Source organism: Phoca vitulina, unplaced genomic scaffold, assembly GCF_004348235.1.
Source record: "Phoca vitulina isolate PV1807 unplaced genomic scaffold, GSC_HSeal_1.0 scaffold14, whole genome shotgun sequence".
Taxonomy (NCBI): domain Eukaryota; kingdom Metazoa; phylum Chordata; class Mammalia; order Carnivora; family Phocidae; genus Phoca; species Phoca vitulina.
This window is the reverse complement of record NW_022589717.1, coordinates 2,630,931-2,647,577: the sequence shown is the minus strand read 5'-3', so window position 1 is coordinate 2,647,577 and position 16,647 is coordinate 2,630,931. Positions and strand designations below refer to the sequence as shown.

Below are 16,647 nucleotides of genomic sequence, written 5' to 3'. Positions count from 1 at the left end.
AAGAACCAGTTATTTCAAGACAAAGAATCACATGTACAAAGACTGAATATATTGGAAATTTTTTTGAAGCTGAATATAAAATGACTATACTTAATATGCATAAAGAAATAAAGTAAATGAAAGCATAACAATAGAACAAAATAAGACACAGTAGCAACTGGAAACTAAAAGGCAGAAGTCCCTAATTATGATAAAACACACACACACACACATACACACACACACACACACACACACACTATAAAAATATACATGGTAGAGAAGAAAAGTTAAAGCCCTGGACTTTCAAGTCAGACAGTGTGGTTCCATCACTTACCTGTAATATAAATTTGATCTAATTATTTAAGCCCTGTGCCTCACTTTCTTTATCTATAGAAAGGATCAAGAGTACCTTATAATCTCATATGATTGCTGTAAGAACTAAATGAATGGGCTGATCTATATAAAGAACTTAGAAAAGTATCAGCACATAAAAAATCCTCAGTTAATGGTGGTAGTAGTATTTTACAGAAATATATCCATACCCAAAGTTCTTAGAGTCTCTTATTATTAGAAATCAAATATAGCAGGATCACTATTATTAAAATAAATAAAAAACTTAATAATTTGTGTGAGGCAGAAGCTCTCCGAATCCTCTTAGAAACTTTCTTACCTAGTATTTTTTTTTTTCTCACAACTGAAACAGTCCAGGGTTTTCTTCCTAAGCCACTTCTACTCTTCAACCCACTCAGGCTATCTTACCTAACAACAGCCTTTCCTCATTCTGGGCCTCCATAATGTTACTCATTGAAATACTGAATTGGGAGTGCACGTAGCTTTAATTATGCTGCCTGAATACAATGTATACTGTGTCATTGAACATAAGAACCAGAAAGGACCTTAGAGATCTAGCATGCTATTTCTGGAAGAGTGGAATCCCTGCAATAACCTGAAATGTTTTTAGATGATACATGGATACTACATTAAATAAGTAACATTAAAATTTTATTCCCTTTTTAATTTTCCAATATTCACAGGATCATTTTTTTGGCATTATCCAAATTTATTTGTTATTTTTTATCTGAGCATTATCAATTTGTTTTTTGCATTTTAAAAAATTTAAACTCAATTAATTAACATATAGTGTATTATTAGTTTCAGCATCAGTTGTATATAATAGCCAGTGCTCATTACATCACATGCCCTCCTTAATGCCCATCACCCTGTTACCCACAAACAACCCTCAGTTTGTTTCCTATGGTAAAGAGGCTCTTATGGTTTGTCTCCCTCTCTGATTATGTCTTGTTTTATTTTTCCCTCCCTTCTTCTATGCTCCTCTGTTTTGTTTCTTAAATTCCACATATGAGCAAAACCATATGCTAATTGTATTTCTCTGATTGACTTATTTCACTTAACATAATATCCTCTAGTTCCATCCACATCATTGCAAATGGCAAGACTTCATTTTTGATGGCTGAGTAATATTCCAGTGTATATATTAAATTTCTTTTTTAGAGATTATTTCAAATTCACATTAAAGTTTTAAGAATAGTAAGAGTACAAAGAACCCCTACATAACCTTTACTCGAATTCACCTATTATTATTTTTTTTTATTTTTATTTTTTTTAAAGATTTTATTTATTTATTTGACAGAGAGAGACACAGCCAGAGAGGGAACACAAGCAGGGGGAATGGGAGAGGGAGAAGCAGGCTTCCCGCGGAGCAGGGAGCCCGATGCGGGGCTCAATCCCAGGACCCTGGGATCATGACCTGAGCCGAAGGCAGACGCTTAATGACTGAGCCACCCAGGCGCCCCTCGAATTCACCTATTATTAACATTTTACCCTTTCTGCCTTATCTTTGTTCTTGTACTCTGTGGTATTGTCTTTTTTTTTTTTTTTTTTTGGTGTATGTGGGGGGACACATAACACTTTGCTAATCTTGTTTCACTCAGAGCCATCTGCAAAGATCACACAACTTTCATTTAATAGCACTGTTTTGTTTTCATTGCATTTACTTTTTACTGTTGTTTTTATTTATGGCAAGTATCCCTTTTAGGGAGATATAAATTATCCTTATTCATTAAATTTATCTAAGTGTTTAAAATATTAATTGAAGAAAAATATAAAGTAAATAGTAGTAAAGTGGTATATGAATATGGCAAATTCATGGATGATGGATGGGGAAAAATAAAATTTAGAAAACACTCAGCTAGTCCCAGTATCTTTTTAAAAAATAAGCTGCTGGCTGGGCAAAAGTATAATACAAAGATATCTAGCCCAGTCTGACACTTATGCTAAGTAAATGAGTTAGAACTTAGAATTAAGGCTTCCTTTAGGCCACCACCCTTTCAATTTCTTTATGGAAGAAGTAACATAAAAGTCTTAATTTTCCAATACATGATTGTACCTGCCATGGTACAATCACTGGCCAATAAGATTACCTCTGCTATGCCCCCACTACCTCCTCCTCCCCAAACCTTTGCTCTTGTTCTGGGTGCATAGCAAAAGTCAGTTGAGTCTGTTCCCACACTATCTCTTTCCTGCCTCTCTTCTATTCAATAAGTTTTACTGAGCACTTAATATGGCCAATAGATTAATAAGCACAATGACACATCAGTAAATAAAAATGATTAAGAAATCACGATTCAAAAATTACAGCTTAACAACTATGTGACATTAAAATAATGTGATGTAAATAAATATTATATAAACCATTAAAATATGACTGTTAAAGAACATGACTATTTCTGTAAAAACCAAGGCAAATGCTTAGGAAAATTCAATAAAGGTGAATAACTAAAATAACTATTTTGGCATAAGCAGAACATCTGTAAAAGAATGGGGAAACTGAGAGTGTCCTAAATTCTCACTATATAAAAGTCAAACACTGAAATCAATACAATGAGGTTTAGAAAAGGGATATCATGGAACTTCAATCAATGGATTATTCTCAAAGAAACTCATTTGCCCTGAAATAAATAACAAATTAACGCATATTTAAATGTCTATGTTAAGGAAAAAATCAAACTTTACCTAAAATATTTTAATAATTTCTCTTTTGATTTTTTCAATTAACTATTGGTTACCAACCAGTAGTTACCTGGAAATTACCAACCCGCAAGTCTTGACACATTAAAAATTACTGGTGAAACAGTGAAATGGTAGAACCACTGTAGAAGGAAATAAGGCAACATCTACCAAAAATACAAAAGCATTTACCCTTTAACACAGTACTCCCACTTTATGACAAACCCACACAACTACAAAGTAACACTTGGACAAGGTTGTTAGTAATGGCAAAAGACTGGCAACAGTCCAAGTGTCCATTGATAGGGGGGTACTGTTTGTATGCAGTTCTGTGTTTATGCAGCCTACAAAATGATGAAGAAAATAGCCATGTACTGAGAAAGAAAGATCTCCAATATATGGTACTAAGTGAAAAAAGCAAAGCACTTGACAGCATATGCATAGTTTCCTCTATCTTATATTTTTGGGGAATATGAGTATTGGAAACAGTAAATAAATATACATATTTGCTTGTATTAAAAACATTAGAAGAAAAAAGAAACTAATAAAAATGAGGTAAGGGAGACAAGAATGGGATACAGAAGTGGGAGTAAGGTATCACTATGTATATCTTTCTATAGATTTGATCTTTAAAGCATTTAAATATATACTACCTATTCAAAATATCACTTAAACAAAACATTCTTTAGAAATGAAAAAAATAACTAAAAGAATATACAGAATAACAATGAAATTTATTCCTTTGCTTTCTGTTAGAACAACTTGTTTTATACATTACAGTCTCTAATCAATAAATTTTACATTTTTCATCTCTAGCTGAGATCCAATTTCTTCTCTGAATTTTTTTCTGTACTAACATAGCTATGGCTGGTTTCTTTACTTAAAAAACAAAACAAAACAAAAACCTAAGAGAACTTTTGGTGGTGATAGAATACAGATTTCCTGTCTGTCTCCACCAAAAGAGACAACTTCTTAAACATGTAAACAAAGGTAAAATGATTTGCTATGATTTTTTACTTCAAGCTGTATTTTTTTTTCCACCCTCTCCTTTACAAAAAGCATGACTTTTTCAACAGCATGCATTCAGTTCATTAATGGGGTGTGGGTGGTGTGGCAGACAACATGATTATTTAAAAAATAAGATCAACTGCAATTTTTTTTAATATAGTGGGTTTAAGAATATCACTTACATTTAGTCTCCAAAGTCTGTTTTTGTTTTAGCACAATGGATGGAATATTATTAAATCTCTTTAGAAGCTATATATTCTACCCCATGTACTACTTCCCCGAACCTCAATGGTTGTTATGGGCATGCCCTGGATCCCAGGTCAGGTTCCCAAATCCTAAATCTCTGGAAGGCAATGTAAACAAACACTTTCTGTCAGTCTCTAACTTCCCTACCACTACTAAGTTACTAAGTGTGTTTGTGTTTATACATGTGGGGTTACATATACTTCTTTCTACTGCAAATTATTATGATTGAGTAGACAATATCAAAATGAATGGAAGCACTGTTGAACTCCACTTGAGAAATGAACAAGGGCATGCCTATTCCTTACACTGAGGCCCAGCAATCAATTAAAGACTGGACAATTCTTTTAATTCATCTAAAAAAAAAAAAAAACAAACAAACTTTAGTGTCAATACAAATTACCAAACAGAAATTAATAAACACCCATCTGACACGTTTAAAGCAACACCTGACTTCCTGGATGTGTTAACTGAAGCTTAGACAGTAAATAAATTACCAACAGTCACATCTAAGAAATGAATTCAGAGCTTCAGGTTACTGAATATTTTACCAAAATAATTAATTTCACATATTGTGATTACTTTTTTATTAAGTGATTTAATTCACCAATATAGAAATAATTCTGTATAACCTCATCTCCTACAAAGTAGAATTTTCCTTTAATATTTATGAAGGTAAAAAAATATAAAGTTTCTCATGTCCTTCTATGATGAAATAGTACTGTTTTCCATTTCTTTGTATCATGAGATCAGCATATTGTCTCCATGAATATTTTTCAAAGAATGTTTGTGTTTATTACCATGTTCATAAATCCCCCATTCAATGTCTAAAGCCTCTTTTTTCTCTTATTAGTAACTCAAACAAATAAACTCTCCCTATAAAACATTGTAAACATCAGTAGGGCTATTCATTTGGAAAAACTCCCATCAAGATAAAAATCCATGCTTGAGAGCAGGGTTTCTCAACTTCAACACTACTGACTTTGGGGCTGGTTAATACTTTGTTGTTGGAGCTCTTCTGTACATTATATAGGGTGTTCAGCAGCATCTGTGGCCTCTACCTACTGGAGGCCAATATCATCAATCCATTTGCCACAACCAAAAATGTCTTCTGATACTACCAAATGGCGGGGGAGGGGGTTGGGGAGAAAAATCGTCAGGTTGAGAACCACAGAAGGTTATAAAATCCGTATTAGCAGAAATCTTTAAAAAAAAAATAGATAATCACCTTCCTGGATAGTTCAGACATTCACTGCTTGATGAAGAAGCTGGTTCTAACTGGTTTTGTTTGGTTTACAGAATCTTCTGAGATTTTTCTTGTTGTTGTTGTTCTTTGTGACTATAATTCTATCCTTCTAAACCTTCATGCAGAATCAAAATTCTTACAACCTTTTTTTATTAAAAAAAAAAATGTCCTTAAAAATAACTTGAATTAGCAGTATACCCATCACTGTAAGTATTCAAATCGGCCCAAAGTTGGGGGTTGTGAGGAGTTATACATGGAAACTAAAACTGAAATCCAGGTGATTAGCAATTTAATTATGATATACCTATTTGATTTATCAGCATAATCACTCTCCCCAAAGGCTGAACTGGTGAGGATTTTGCAAGCTATTAAAAACTGTTTATAACAGATTTTTTTTTTTAAACTGGACATGAGGCTGCAGTATACTAAAGGCTATCACTAATGCAGAGGGAAGTTTTAATCCCTGTGGAGATTGTCTGGGTAAGTGAGCAAAGACTCTAGCTGACAGCACAGATAATACAATTCAGTTCCAGGCCAAAGCACTGTATTTGTTTTTGTTGTTTTTCTCCTATCCTATCAGCAGCCTGTCTCCATGGATTTGTCTGGGAAAATGATAAATAGTAAAGCAAGCAAGCTTCTCCGTGCATCTAAATCATCTTCCTAGCAAAGACCACAAGCAAAGCTTTAGAAGGATCATCTTTTAAAATGTACATTTATATGTATAGTAAGTTACTCAAAACCAATGAATATAAATGTAATGAAATGCACAAAAAGATAAGTATTTACACAGAGCCTTAAGTCCTTGAAGGTCAGAACACATTAAAGAAAAAATAACAATCACCAGATATTTATAAATATGTGAAACAGAAAATATAAACATGTAAATGACTCCCCATCAGTCCCCGGTAACTGAATTCAGGTAGGGATGCAGTCCTCTTTTGAGTTAATGTGAGAGTGTTTCACATTGGTGTTTTCCATATCAGACAGTAATAATATAGTTCCTGATTTCAGGATGTGATATTTTTTTGATAGTCTATTATTTCTGTATCATTTAAGTCCTGTAAAACTTAATTATTTCCATTATCAAAATTACAGTTTCTTTTCTATCAGAGAGAATAGTGATATGGAATCCTTTTGTTTGAATGGTTGCTAAAAATAATTTATGTGGAGGATAGAAACTTAAATAGAGAATAGTGAATTTTTAAGTTCTTTTTTATCTGATTCCCAAGCATTAACATTTTTTCGTTTGTTTCCAGTGTTTTAAAGGTCCTTCCAAAAGTGTCCCTAGGGCAAAGAAACTCTGTTTAGATTTTTCCTATGTGCTTTATTTTCTTGATATTTTTATTTTGCAGAAGGAATTTGCCATTTACTTTTGATGAAGTTAATAAATGTATAGTATCTTCAGGTTCTATTTCTTGGATTTAGAGGATAATTTGAATGTTAGATTTCAAAAGGTTTGTACGTAAATGGCCTGTGGTGGTCAAATCTGGCTTGTAATTTTAATCTTGATGAATTGAGGAATACATAAAACAAACAAAAATTAACAATTTAGCTCACTGTGTTTTTTCTTTATCTCCTTATTTATCTTTAGGAGGACTGTACAGCTTCTTTTTGACGATTATAGAAAATAGCTCAATGCCAACATTAAGATACCTAAAAAAAAAATATTTTATTTATGTATTTATTTGAGAGAGAGAGATAGTCCATGCACGTGAGCAGGGTGAGGGGCAGAGGGAGAGGGGGAAAGAGAGAGAGAGAGAATCTCAAGCAGATTCCATGCTCAGTGTAGAACCCAATGTGGGGTTCGATCCCAAGACCCTGAGATCACGACCTGAGCTGAAATCAAGAGTCAGATATTTAACTGACTGAGCCACCCACGCACCCCTAAGATACCTTTTAATTTAATGTTTTCAAAACCAAGGAGAAGGATCTTCCATTCCAAGGGAGGCTCTAAATAATGTAGGAGTCCAGGGTCCAAAATTCATTCATCCATCCATCCATCCATCCATCCATAAACTCAGCAACACATAAACTTACAGCAATCTTTGGTATTAAGGAACAGTATTCATAAAGTCCTTGTATTATAATAATTATAATAAGAACATTTATATCATGTTTAAGTATGTACAAAACATCTTCACTATATAACTGACGACTCTTTCCTGGCTTTATAATCTACTATAGAAAGGGGAAAAGTTAAATTTGTGATAAGAGGTAGGAATGGGAGGCAGCCATAGGGAGCCATTTTAAAGTTACAGAATTAAATACACTACTAAAAGTTAAATTTCCCAATTTTTCAAGACTAGTGGTCTTTTTCTTAAGCCATCACAAGATTTTAAATATATAACCTTCATCAGAAGTGCTTCTTCCTACACTGCCCTGTGGCTCCTCGGTCTCTTTCACCAAATAAATAGCTTAATGAGTCCTTTTCATTGTCTTACTAAAAGTAAAATTTGAAGACTATCCACAAATTTAGGTGTCTATGCTAACCAGATAATATAAAATTCTATACTAAATCAGAACACAAGGGTTCATAGGTCATATACCCTCAAATCATGGTGAACACAATACATTATTTCTTAATGCTTTAAAAAAGGAAAACATCAATGAAGCAACGTATTCATTCTTAGAACTAAACATCTGAATTTAGAAGAACTAGAAGAGAATCTTATATTAAGGGCTTCAGAATGAAGTTATCTCAATTTCCTGGCTAACATGGCATGCTAGTCCTGATTAATGATATGAACAAAATAGATTACAGTGATAAAAGTACCATATAACATCCCAGTCTCTTCATCAATTGATTTATATAATAAAGATGTTCTTTGGGGGAGCCTGGGTGGCTCAGTTGGTTAAGCATCTGCCTTCAGCTCAGGTCATGATCCGGGGGTCCTGGGATCAAGTCCCATGTTGGGCTCCCTGCTCAGTGGGGAGTCTGCTTCTCCCTCTCCCTCAGCCCCTCCCCCTGTTCATGTTCTCTTTCTAATAAATAAATAAAATCCTTAAAAAAAAATTAAAGATGTTCTTTGGGTAATTCCTTTATGTACAAAACTCTTATTTAAAAACTTTTGAATCATTAAATATTTTAAACAAAAACAAACTTAAAAAATCATGGTGATTATATGTATGTATATACATGGCTATATAAGGCCTAATAAATATTATGGGGATGAGAAAGGTAAAATAAAAGAATATATGTCAGTTTAAAATTGGATAGCAATATTTTTGAAAAGATTTTATTTATTTATTTGACAGAGAGAGCACAAGCAGGTGGAGCAGCAGGCAGAGGGAGAGGGAGAAGTAGGCTCCCCGCTGAGCAGAGAGCCCAATGCAGAGCTCCATCCCAGGACCCTGGGATCATGACCTGAGCCGAAGACTGACACTTAACTGACTGAGTCACCCAGGCACCCCTGGACAACAATGGTTTTAATTTTAAAATGACAAAGAGGTATTTGTCCCCTCCATGTACTACTCCCTGGAATTGGGAAACCATTTTCTTTTGTATAACACTCTCCTCAGGTTATTTAGAAGTATATTACATAATTAAAATTTAAATTTTAAAACTATGTAATATAGAACAAATATTGTTAAAATGTCCATACTACACAGCGCAATCTACAGACTGAATGCAATCCCTATCAAAATACCAATAGCATTTTTCACAGAACCAAAACAAACAATCCTAAAATTCATATGGAACCACATAAGACCCCAAATAGCCAAAGCAATCTTAAAAAAGAAAAACAAAACTGGAGGTGTAACAATCCCAGATTTAAAGATATACTGCAAAGGTGTAGTAATCAAAACAGTATGGTACCAGCACAAAAACAGACACATAGATCAATGGAACAGAATAGAGAGCCCAGAATAAGCCCACAATTACATGGTCAGTTGATCTTCAACAAAGGAGGCAAGAATACTCAACAGGGAAAAAGACAGTCTCTTCAACAAATGGTGTTGGGAAAACTGGACAGCCACATGCAAAAGAATGAAACTGAACCACTTTCTTACACCATACACAAAAATAAACTCAAAAGGGATGAAGGATCTAAATGTGAAACCTGAAATCATAAAACTCCTAGAAGAGAGCACAGGCAGTAATTTTTCTGACACTGGTCATAGCAACATTTTTCTAGACATGTTTCCTGAGGCAAGGAAAACAAAAGCAAAAATAAACTTATGGGACTACATCAAAATAAAAAGCTTCTGCACAGCGAAGGAAACAATCAACAAAACTAAAGACAACCGACTGAATGGGAGAAGAGATTTGCAAATGACATATTCAATAATGGGTTTGTATCCAAAATACATAAAGAGGTTATACAGTTCAACACTCAAAAAACAAATAATCCAATTAAAATGGGCAGAAGACATGAATAGACATTTCTCCAAAGAAGACATCCAGATGGCCAACAGACACATGAAAAGAAGCTCAACATCATTAATCATCAGGGAAATACAAATCAAAACCATAATGAGGTATCATCACCTCATACCTGTCAGAATGGCTAAAATAGAAAACACAAGAAACAACAAGTGTTGGCGAGGATGTGGAGAAAAAGGAACCCTCTTACACTCTTGGTGGGAATGCAAACTGGTGCAGCCACTGTGGAAAAGAGTATGGAGGTCCCTCAAAAAATTAAAAATAGAATTACCTTATGATCCACTACAGGGTATGTACCCAAACACAAAAACACTGATTCAAAAAGATATATGCACTCCTATGTTTACTGCAGCATTATTTACAATAGCCAAATTACAGAAGCAACTCAAGTGTCCCACTGATTGATGAATGGATAACAAAGATTGTGTGTACACACACACACACACACACACACACACACACACACACACACGAATATTATTCAGCCCTAAAAAAGAATGAAATCTTGCCATTTGCAACAACATGGATCTAGAGGCTGTAATGCTAAGTGAAATAAGTCAGTCAGAGAAAGACAAATACCATATGATCTCATATGTGGAATTTAAGAAACAAAACAAATGAACAACAACAAAAAAAAGAGAGAAACCAAAAAAACAGATTTTTAACTAAAGAGAACTGATGGTTACCAGAGGGGAGGTGGGTGGGAGAATGCATGAAATAGGTGAAGGGGATTAAGAGTACATTTATCATGATAAACACTGAGTAATGTATAGAATTGATGAATCACTATATTATACACCTGAAACTAATATAACACTGTATGTTAACTATACTGGAATTAAAATAAAATTAAAAAATAAAAAGTGAATAAACAATAAAACAATGGTAAAAAGTTTAAAAAACAACAACTATATAGTGTAAATGTTATAAAATGTAAAATTTTTAAACAAATACAGATATAGAATATAGTCATGTGGTAGCACATCATGACAATACATGAGAAATGGACATGCTATAGGATAAAAAATAAGGTATTTAGAGGAACAGGAAGCCCTGCCTTGCAATACTGCCTTTATGACTTAGTTCTTGAACCACGGCAAGTCATTTAATCTCTCTGAATATCAATTTCCTGATCTTCAAAATGTAAACAGAAATATTACTTTGCAGGGTCATTAGAAGTACAGATGATGTATGCCTGCTCAATTAAAAGTGGTGATAATTGTTATCAGCTATATTTCTGGATTTTGGATTCCCTGCATGTATTCAATTTTGTATTTTTTTCCTTTAATACAACACCAATGAAAAAATCCTACAGTTAAGTGCATAAGACATATAATATTAATATTTTCATATTTATATAGATAGATCTATCTATAATATTCAATATACACATTATAGCTTTGTTTGAACTATATTTTTACTTCTTTGTTTTCCATGAACAAAATCCTTGTTGCTTATAAGAACATTTGGCTTTTCTCACTGGATGCAGGTTTAGGTCACAAATGTGGATGTGAAATATCAACATAAGGAAACCTGACTGCAAAACACTTTTCTTCTTACCCATTCTGCAAACTGTGTAGACAGAGCAATCAATTATCACCAAAATATGCTCATGAATATAACTAAAAGAAAGAAGTTTTACGAGAAATTATTTTTAATTATTTTAATGGTGATCAAGCGTGCACTCACATTACTTCCACAAGGCCATCAGAGTAGTTAACATAAGCTCTGATCTTGGTATGTATTTTTCTATTCAATAAATATATTACTGAACTACCCAAAACATCTTTTACTAAATATTTATCACTCCCAAGAAAAAACTACATAAACAATGTATTACTGGTGATAAAATGAGGTAAAAAAGTAAGAAATACTAGTTTTCTCAATGAAGAACATATAAAACAAGTTAAAGAGATATACAAGTTAGCTCAGCAAATTATTTTCATTTCAAATCAGCAAAATTATAGCTGACATGAAAAACCTGATATTTTCCAAATGCACTGATACAGCTAATAAGAATATGTAAGGCAGGTCTCCTTCATACTAACTGCTTACTATGAGTTCTAGGCACTTGGATAAATCAGTAAACAATAAAAATCCTTGCCCTTATGAAGCTTACATGGGGAGAGAGACAATAATAAATGCTATAATTAAGTAAACTGTATGGTAATAAATCTATAGAAAAAACAGTGGAGTAGTATAAAAGGGGATCAGAAGAACCAGAGAGAGATAAGGAGCTGGAGAATCTGTAGCATCAGATAATTAATAGGGTCACTGCCCAAGAGGTGGAGTATTATTATTGGTTCAGACAAATGAGATCTGTCTTATGAGCATTTCCCGGTTATTACAATTCCTAGCATTTTGTAACCCGTGTTATAATTATTAATAAAAAAGAAAGTCAAACGTTTTTGTTGGACATGTTTGTTTTTGCCTCTCCATCACCTAGCACACTGGCTGGCACATAGCAGATGCTCAATAAATATCTGGTGGATGACTCATTCTAAGCCAATAAACAGTTCATCTGAATAGTACTGATCCAAAATTTAGTTCAAGGGTTGGCAAACTTTTTCTCCTAGGGCCAGATAGCAAATATTTTTATCTTGTTGCCTAATTGGTCTATGCAACAATAAGTGTGGCTATGTTCCAATAAAACTTTACAAAAACAGGCAGAGAGCACAGAAGTTTTCTAATCTCTGCTTAGTTCATTCTGTATCTATCTAACTGCTTTAAATCTTCTGTTAAATTTTCCTAGATATATAAAAGTAAATTTATTATTTACTTGCTAATGTTTACTTTTTCAATTCTAATCAACTAAATCGAATAAACAAAACATAACTACAACAACAACAACACACACAAACTCCAGTTCTCCTTCCTTCTCTCCTTTCCCTCTTTCCTTTTCTCCCTTTTTGCTTGTTAAGTGAAAATTGATAACTTCACTTAAACTGTGAATAAAGCTACTACACTGCCTGATGGTATACCATAGTTTTTATGAGAGAGAACACATACACAGAGGCCTACCAGTCATCTGATAATACAATGCAAATGTCAGAGATGGAATTCAAGTTTATAAATACAAAGCAAAAGCTGATCAAAATATTAAATATACAAAAAAAAAAAATACAAAATTGAATACATGCAGGGAATCCAAATAAAAAAAATCAATTCAAAGACATTAAGTCTAACACAGAATTTAAGAATTTATTTAGTTTAGTGGTTTAAAGTATGAGTTCTGAAATTAAACTGCTTGGATTTGTTACACTGCCAGCTCCACTGAATTAGGCCATTTACTAAATCTTTTTAAATAATAGTTCCTCAGCAGTAATGACCTATGACTACCTCATAGGATACTACTTTTAATAAAATATGAGCCTTCTACTTGGCCTTTGAAAAAACACATCTATATTTCATCATGAGGAAGCAAATACATCATTAAGCCTGAAAACATGGATTTAATGAAGAACTCCTGAATATCCAAAAGCATCCTAAATGTGCTTCTCAAACATTAATATTCAATTTTCTTCACCTTTTTACTTCGATAAAATATACTATCTCTTGCTTTTATCTTATTACATCAAATACGCTTTTTTTGGTACTTCAGTAAAAAAAAAAAAAAAAAGAAGCTTCAGAATCAAGATTTCCAAAAGGCACTAGTATTATAATTGGCTTAGCATTTTTTCCATAACAAAACATACTTCTGAATAAGTCTGTCATCAAACGTAACCTTCAGGCCATAGATTTTACTGGCTTAATAGATTGAAAAGCTGCTAAAAGGTAAACACTATTACTTGATATGCAACATAATGATCCAAAGCACTTGTTTGGTTCACCTGCACTGTCCCTTCCAGGAGACAGAAGTATAATCTAGCACAGGAAGGGGGGGGGATAAAAGTATATTTTAATAATTTTAGCTATACTTTATTACAATAAGAACCAGACTGGAAACTGTCCTTAATATATGCCTAACAAACTGACTTTTGTTACTGAATAACTTCTCTAAAAGATTTGTTTGTAAAATCTCTAGTTTGCCAGCCAAATTCTCTAAGAATCTTTCTAGTACTAAAATTCTACCTCCTGCACTGAAAGCTGGGTAGCAATGCTTGAAAGCAAAATCTTTGCTAGGGTAGTTCTGAGTCTACTGAGGCAGTGACAGAGAGGTCTGCGTAAATGGGTTATCAAAAGATAAGCAAAGGCTGGGAAAGAGCTGAGATGCAAAATGCTTTACCTCCAAGTGAAGAGAAACTGTTGCTGAAGCAGAGCTGACATTTTCCTTTGCATTTACAATTAAAAAGTTTTTTTTTCAAGCGTGTTTAATGGTCAGGTTTATTGAGGTATGCTTTACATACTGTAAAATTCACCATGTTTAGTTTTATAGTTAGAAGAGTTTTGACAAACACATATAGTCCTATAATCGCCACCACAACCAAAATGTAGAATACTTCCATCATCCCCAAAAGTTCCCTCATGGCACTTTGTGGTCAATCCCTTCCCCCCCCAACTCCCGGATCTGATTTCTGTCCCTGTGGTCCTGCCTTTTCCAGATCGTCGCATAAATAGAATCAGTCAGCATATTCTGTAACCTTTTGTGTTTGGCTTCTTTCACCTGGCATAATGCTTTTAAAATTCTTTCATCTTACTGCATATATTAGAAATGTGTTTCTTTTTTTATGGCTAAGTGGCATTTCATTGTATGAACATAGCAGAATTTCTTTATCCATTCATCAGTTGATAGATATTTGGGGCTGTTTAGTGATTATAAATTTTTGCTGCTATAAACATTTACTTACAGGTCTTTGTGTAGACAAATGTTTTCATTTCTTTTGGATAAATACCTAGGAGTAGAACTGCTACATATTTAAGTGTACATTTAACTATATAGTAAACTTTTTATTAAAGAAGATTGATAACTTCACTTAAACTTTGAAAAAAAAAATCTACTACACTGGCTGATGGTATACCATAGTTTTTACTAGAGAGAACATACACAGCACTACTAATATTACACAATTTATTGAGCTAAGGAATACACTGGTGTTGTGTAAAATACATATGCTTATATTTGACTAGAATCAATTAGAGATCGTAAGCATATCACTCAGCACACAAGGGCCTAGTATATACCTAATGACTGCTAGTTCCCTCTCCGCTGTTCAACTTTCCCTTTTCTCAATGTTCCTACCTCACCCCAACCTAAATTTACATAAACCTACACTTAATATTAAATCACAATTTGTTAAATAAATTATATATGGTAGGACACACACACACAAATTTCAACTATTATTTTTTTAAAGCAAAGCCAGTTCCACTCATTTCCTTAAGCCACTCATCCTCCGAATGGAGGAGGGGAAGCCTCTAAAGGCAGCAGATGCAGCACTCAGAAAACATTTCAGGTAAGTATCACCACCTTGTGTCCAAACAAAGTAACTGCAATACCAAATTCACAGAGACCAACACATGATAGAGACCAGAGGCTATTAGATTGAAGATCCATTTTTCCCAAATCTACGGTGAATGTATATGCCAGTAAAATATTGCAAACAAGGTGTAGACTGTGCATGTTTTATGATAATAATGCTTCAAAATTTGCCTGTATTTCTTATTAGATCATACATATCCTAAAGAAAAGAACTAAACAAATAATGCAATATATGTTAAGAAAGAAAAAAAGAAGAAGAATGTAGCAGGAGGGGAAGAATGAAGGGGGGGAAATCGGAGGGGGAGAAGAACCATGAGAGACGATGGACTCTGAAAAACAAACTGAGGGTTCTAGAGGGGAGGGGGGTGGGAGGATGGGTTAGCCTGGTGATGGGTATTGAGGAGGGCACGTTCTGCATGGAGCACTGGGTGTTATGCACAAACAATGAATCATGGAACACTATATCTAAAACTAATGATGTAATGTATGGGGATTAACATAACAATAAAAAATTAAAAAAAAAAAAAGAAAAGAACTGAGGTTTCTTTTATTATGTACCTCTCTGATACTTTCGCATACCCCTTCCAAAAGTGCACACGTGCACGCACACACACACACACACACACACACACACACACTCTCTCTCTCTCTCTCTCTGAATAGAATGCCAGGCACCAAAATGGCACAGTATTGTTAATACTATCTATGCACTTAAAAAATAATCCCCAAATTAGCCCTTCTACAAATGACCTTAAACATTCAATACAGGGCTTCAGATTTAGTTTTTGGCTGCACTGAACATCAAATATGAGATCCTAGGAGCATTAAAAATACATGTGAGGAAGCTTTTTCAAATTTAAAAGTGACTCAACTTTAAATAATCATATATTTAGACATTTCTGCTCTAACTCAAAATCATTTTTACATTCATTTGAAGTTTTAAAAAAACAGCATATTAAGTAGACCAAAACATTACAGATATTGTAAAACTGATCAGACATCTGTGAAAGGAGAAAATATGCAGCTCGACAAGTTTTCCTTTTTCTAAGAGTAATAAATTTTCAGTGAAAAAGTTAAGGTGTTCTTCAACTGTCAACCAAAGTTTTTATTACACAACAGCAGCCTTAAGGCTGATTTATGGCTTTCCCCCCTTTTCTGACAATCAAGTGGTTAAAAAGAAAAGTCATTTTTGCACACCTGGATATTTGCTTGCTTTATAACATGTTTGAAGAAAAGAACTTTTCAGCAACATGAAAGTTTGGGGAGGTGACACCTGAAAAAGTCTTGAAAAAAAAAAACAACTCAGAAATTTGTTTGGTAAATAGCATCCTTTTATGT

The 16,647-nt window shown here is 33.7% G+C and overlaps 1 protein-coding gene across 4 annotated transcripts in view; it reads right to left on the bottom strand.

Moving 5' to 3' along the window:
* Positions 1-16,647, bottom strand: part of SPATA5 (spermatogenesis associated 5) — a 335,078-nt gene that overhangs the window by 191,761 nt on the left and 126,670 nt on the right. Inside the window, exon 16 of one of the 4 annotated variants that reach the window (XM_032412775.1) lies at positions 2,761-7,159. The exons of the other annotated variants lie outside the window; for them this stretch is intronic. Within the exon in view, the coding sequence (XP_032268666.1) occupies positions 7,151-7,159 (9 nt within the window). The 3' untranslated portion in view covers positions 2,761-7,150. Of the gene's footprint in view, positions 1-2,760; positions 7,160-16,647 lie in introns of those variants that run through there. 4 annotated transcript variants of the gene reach the window in all.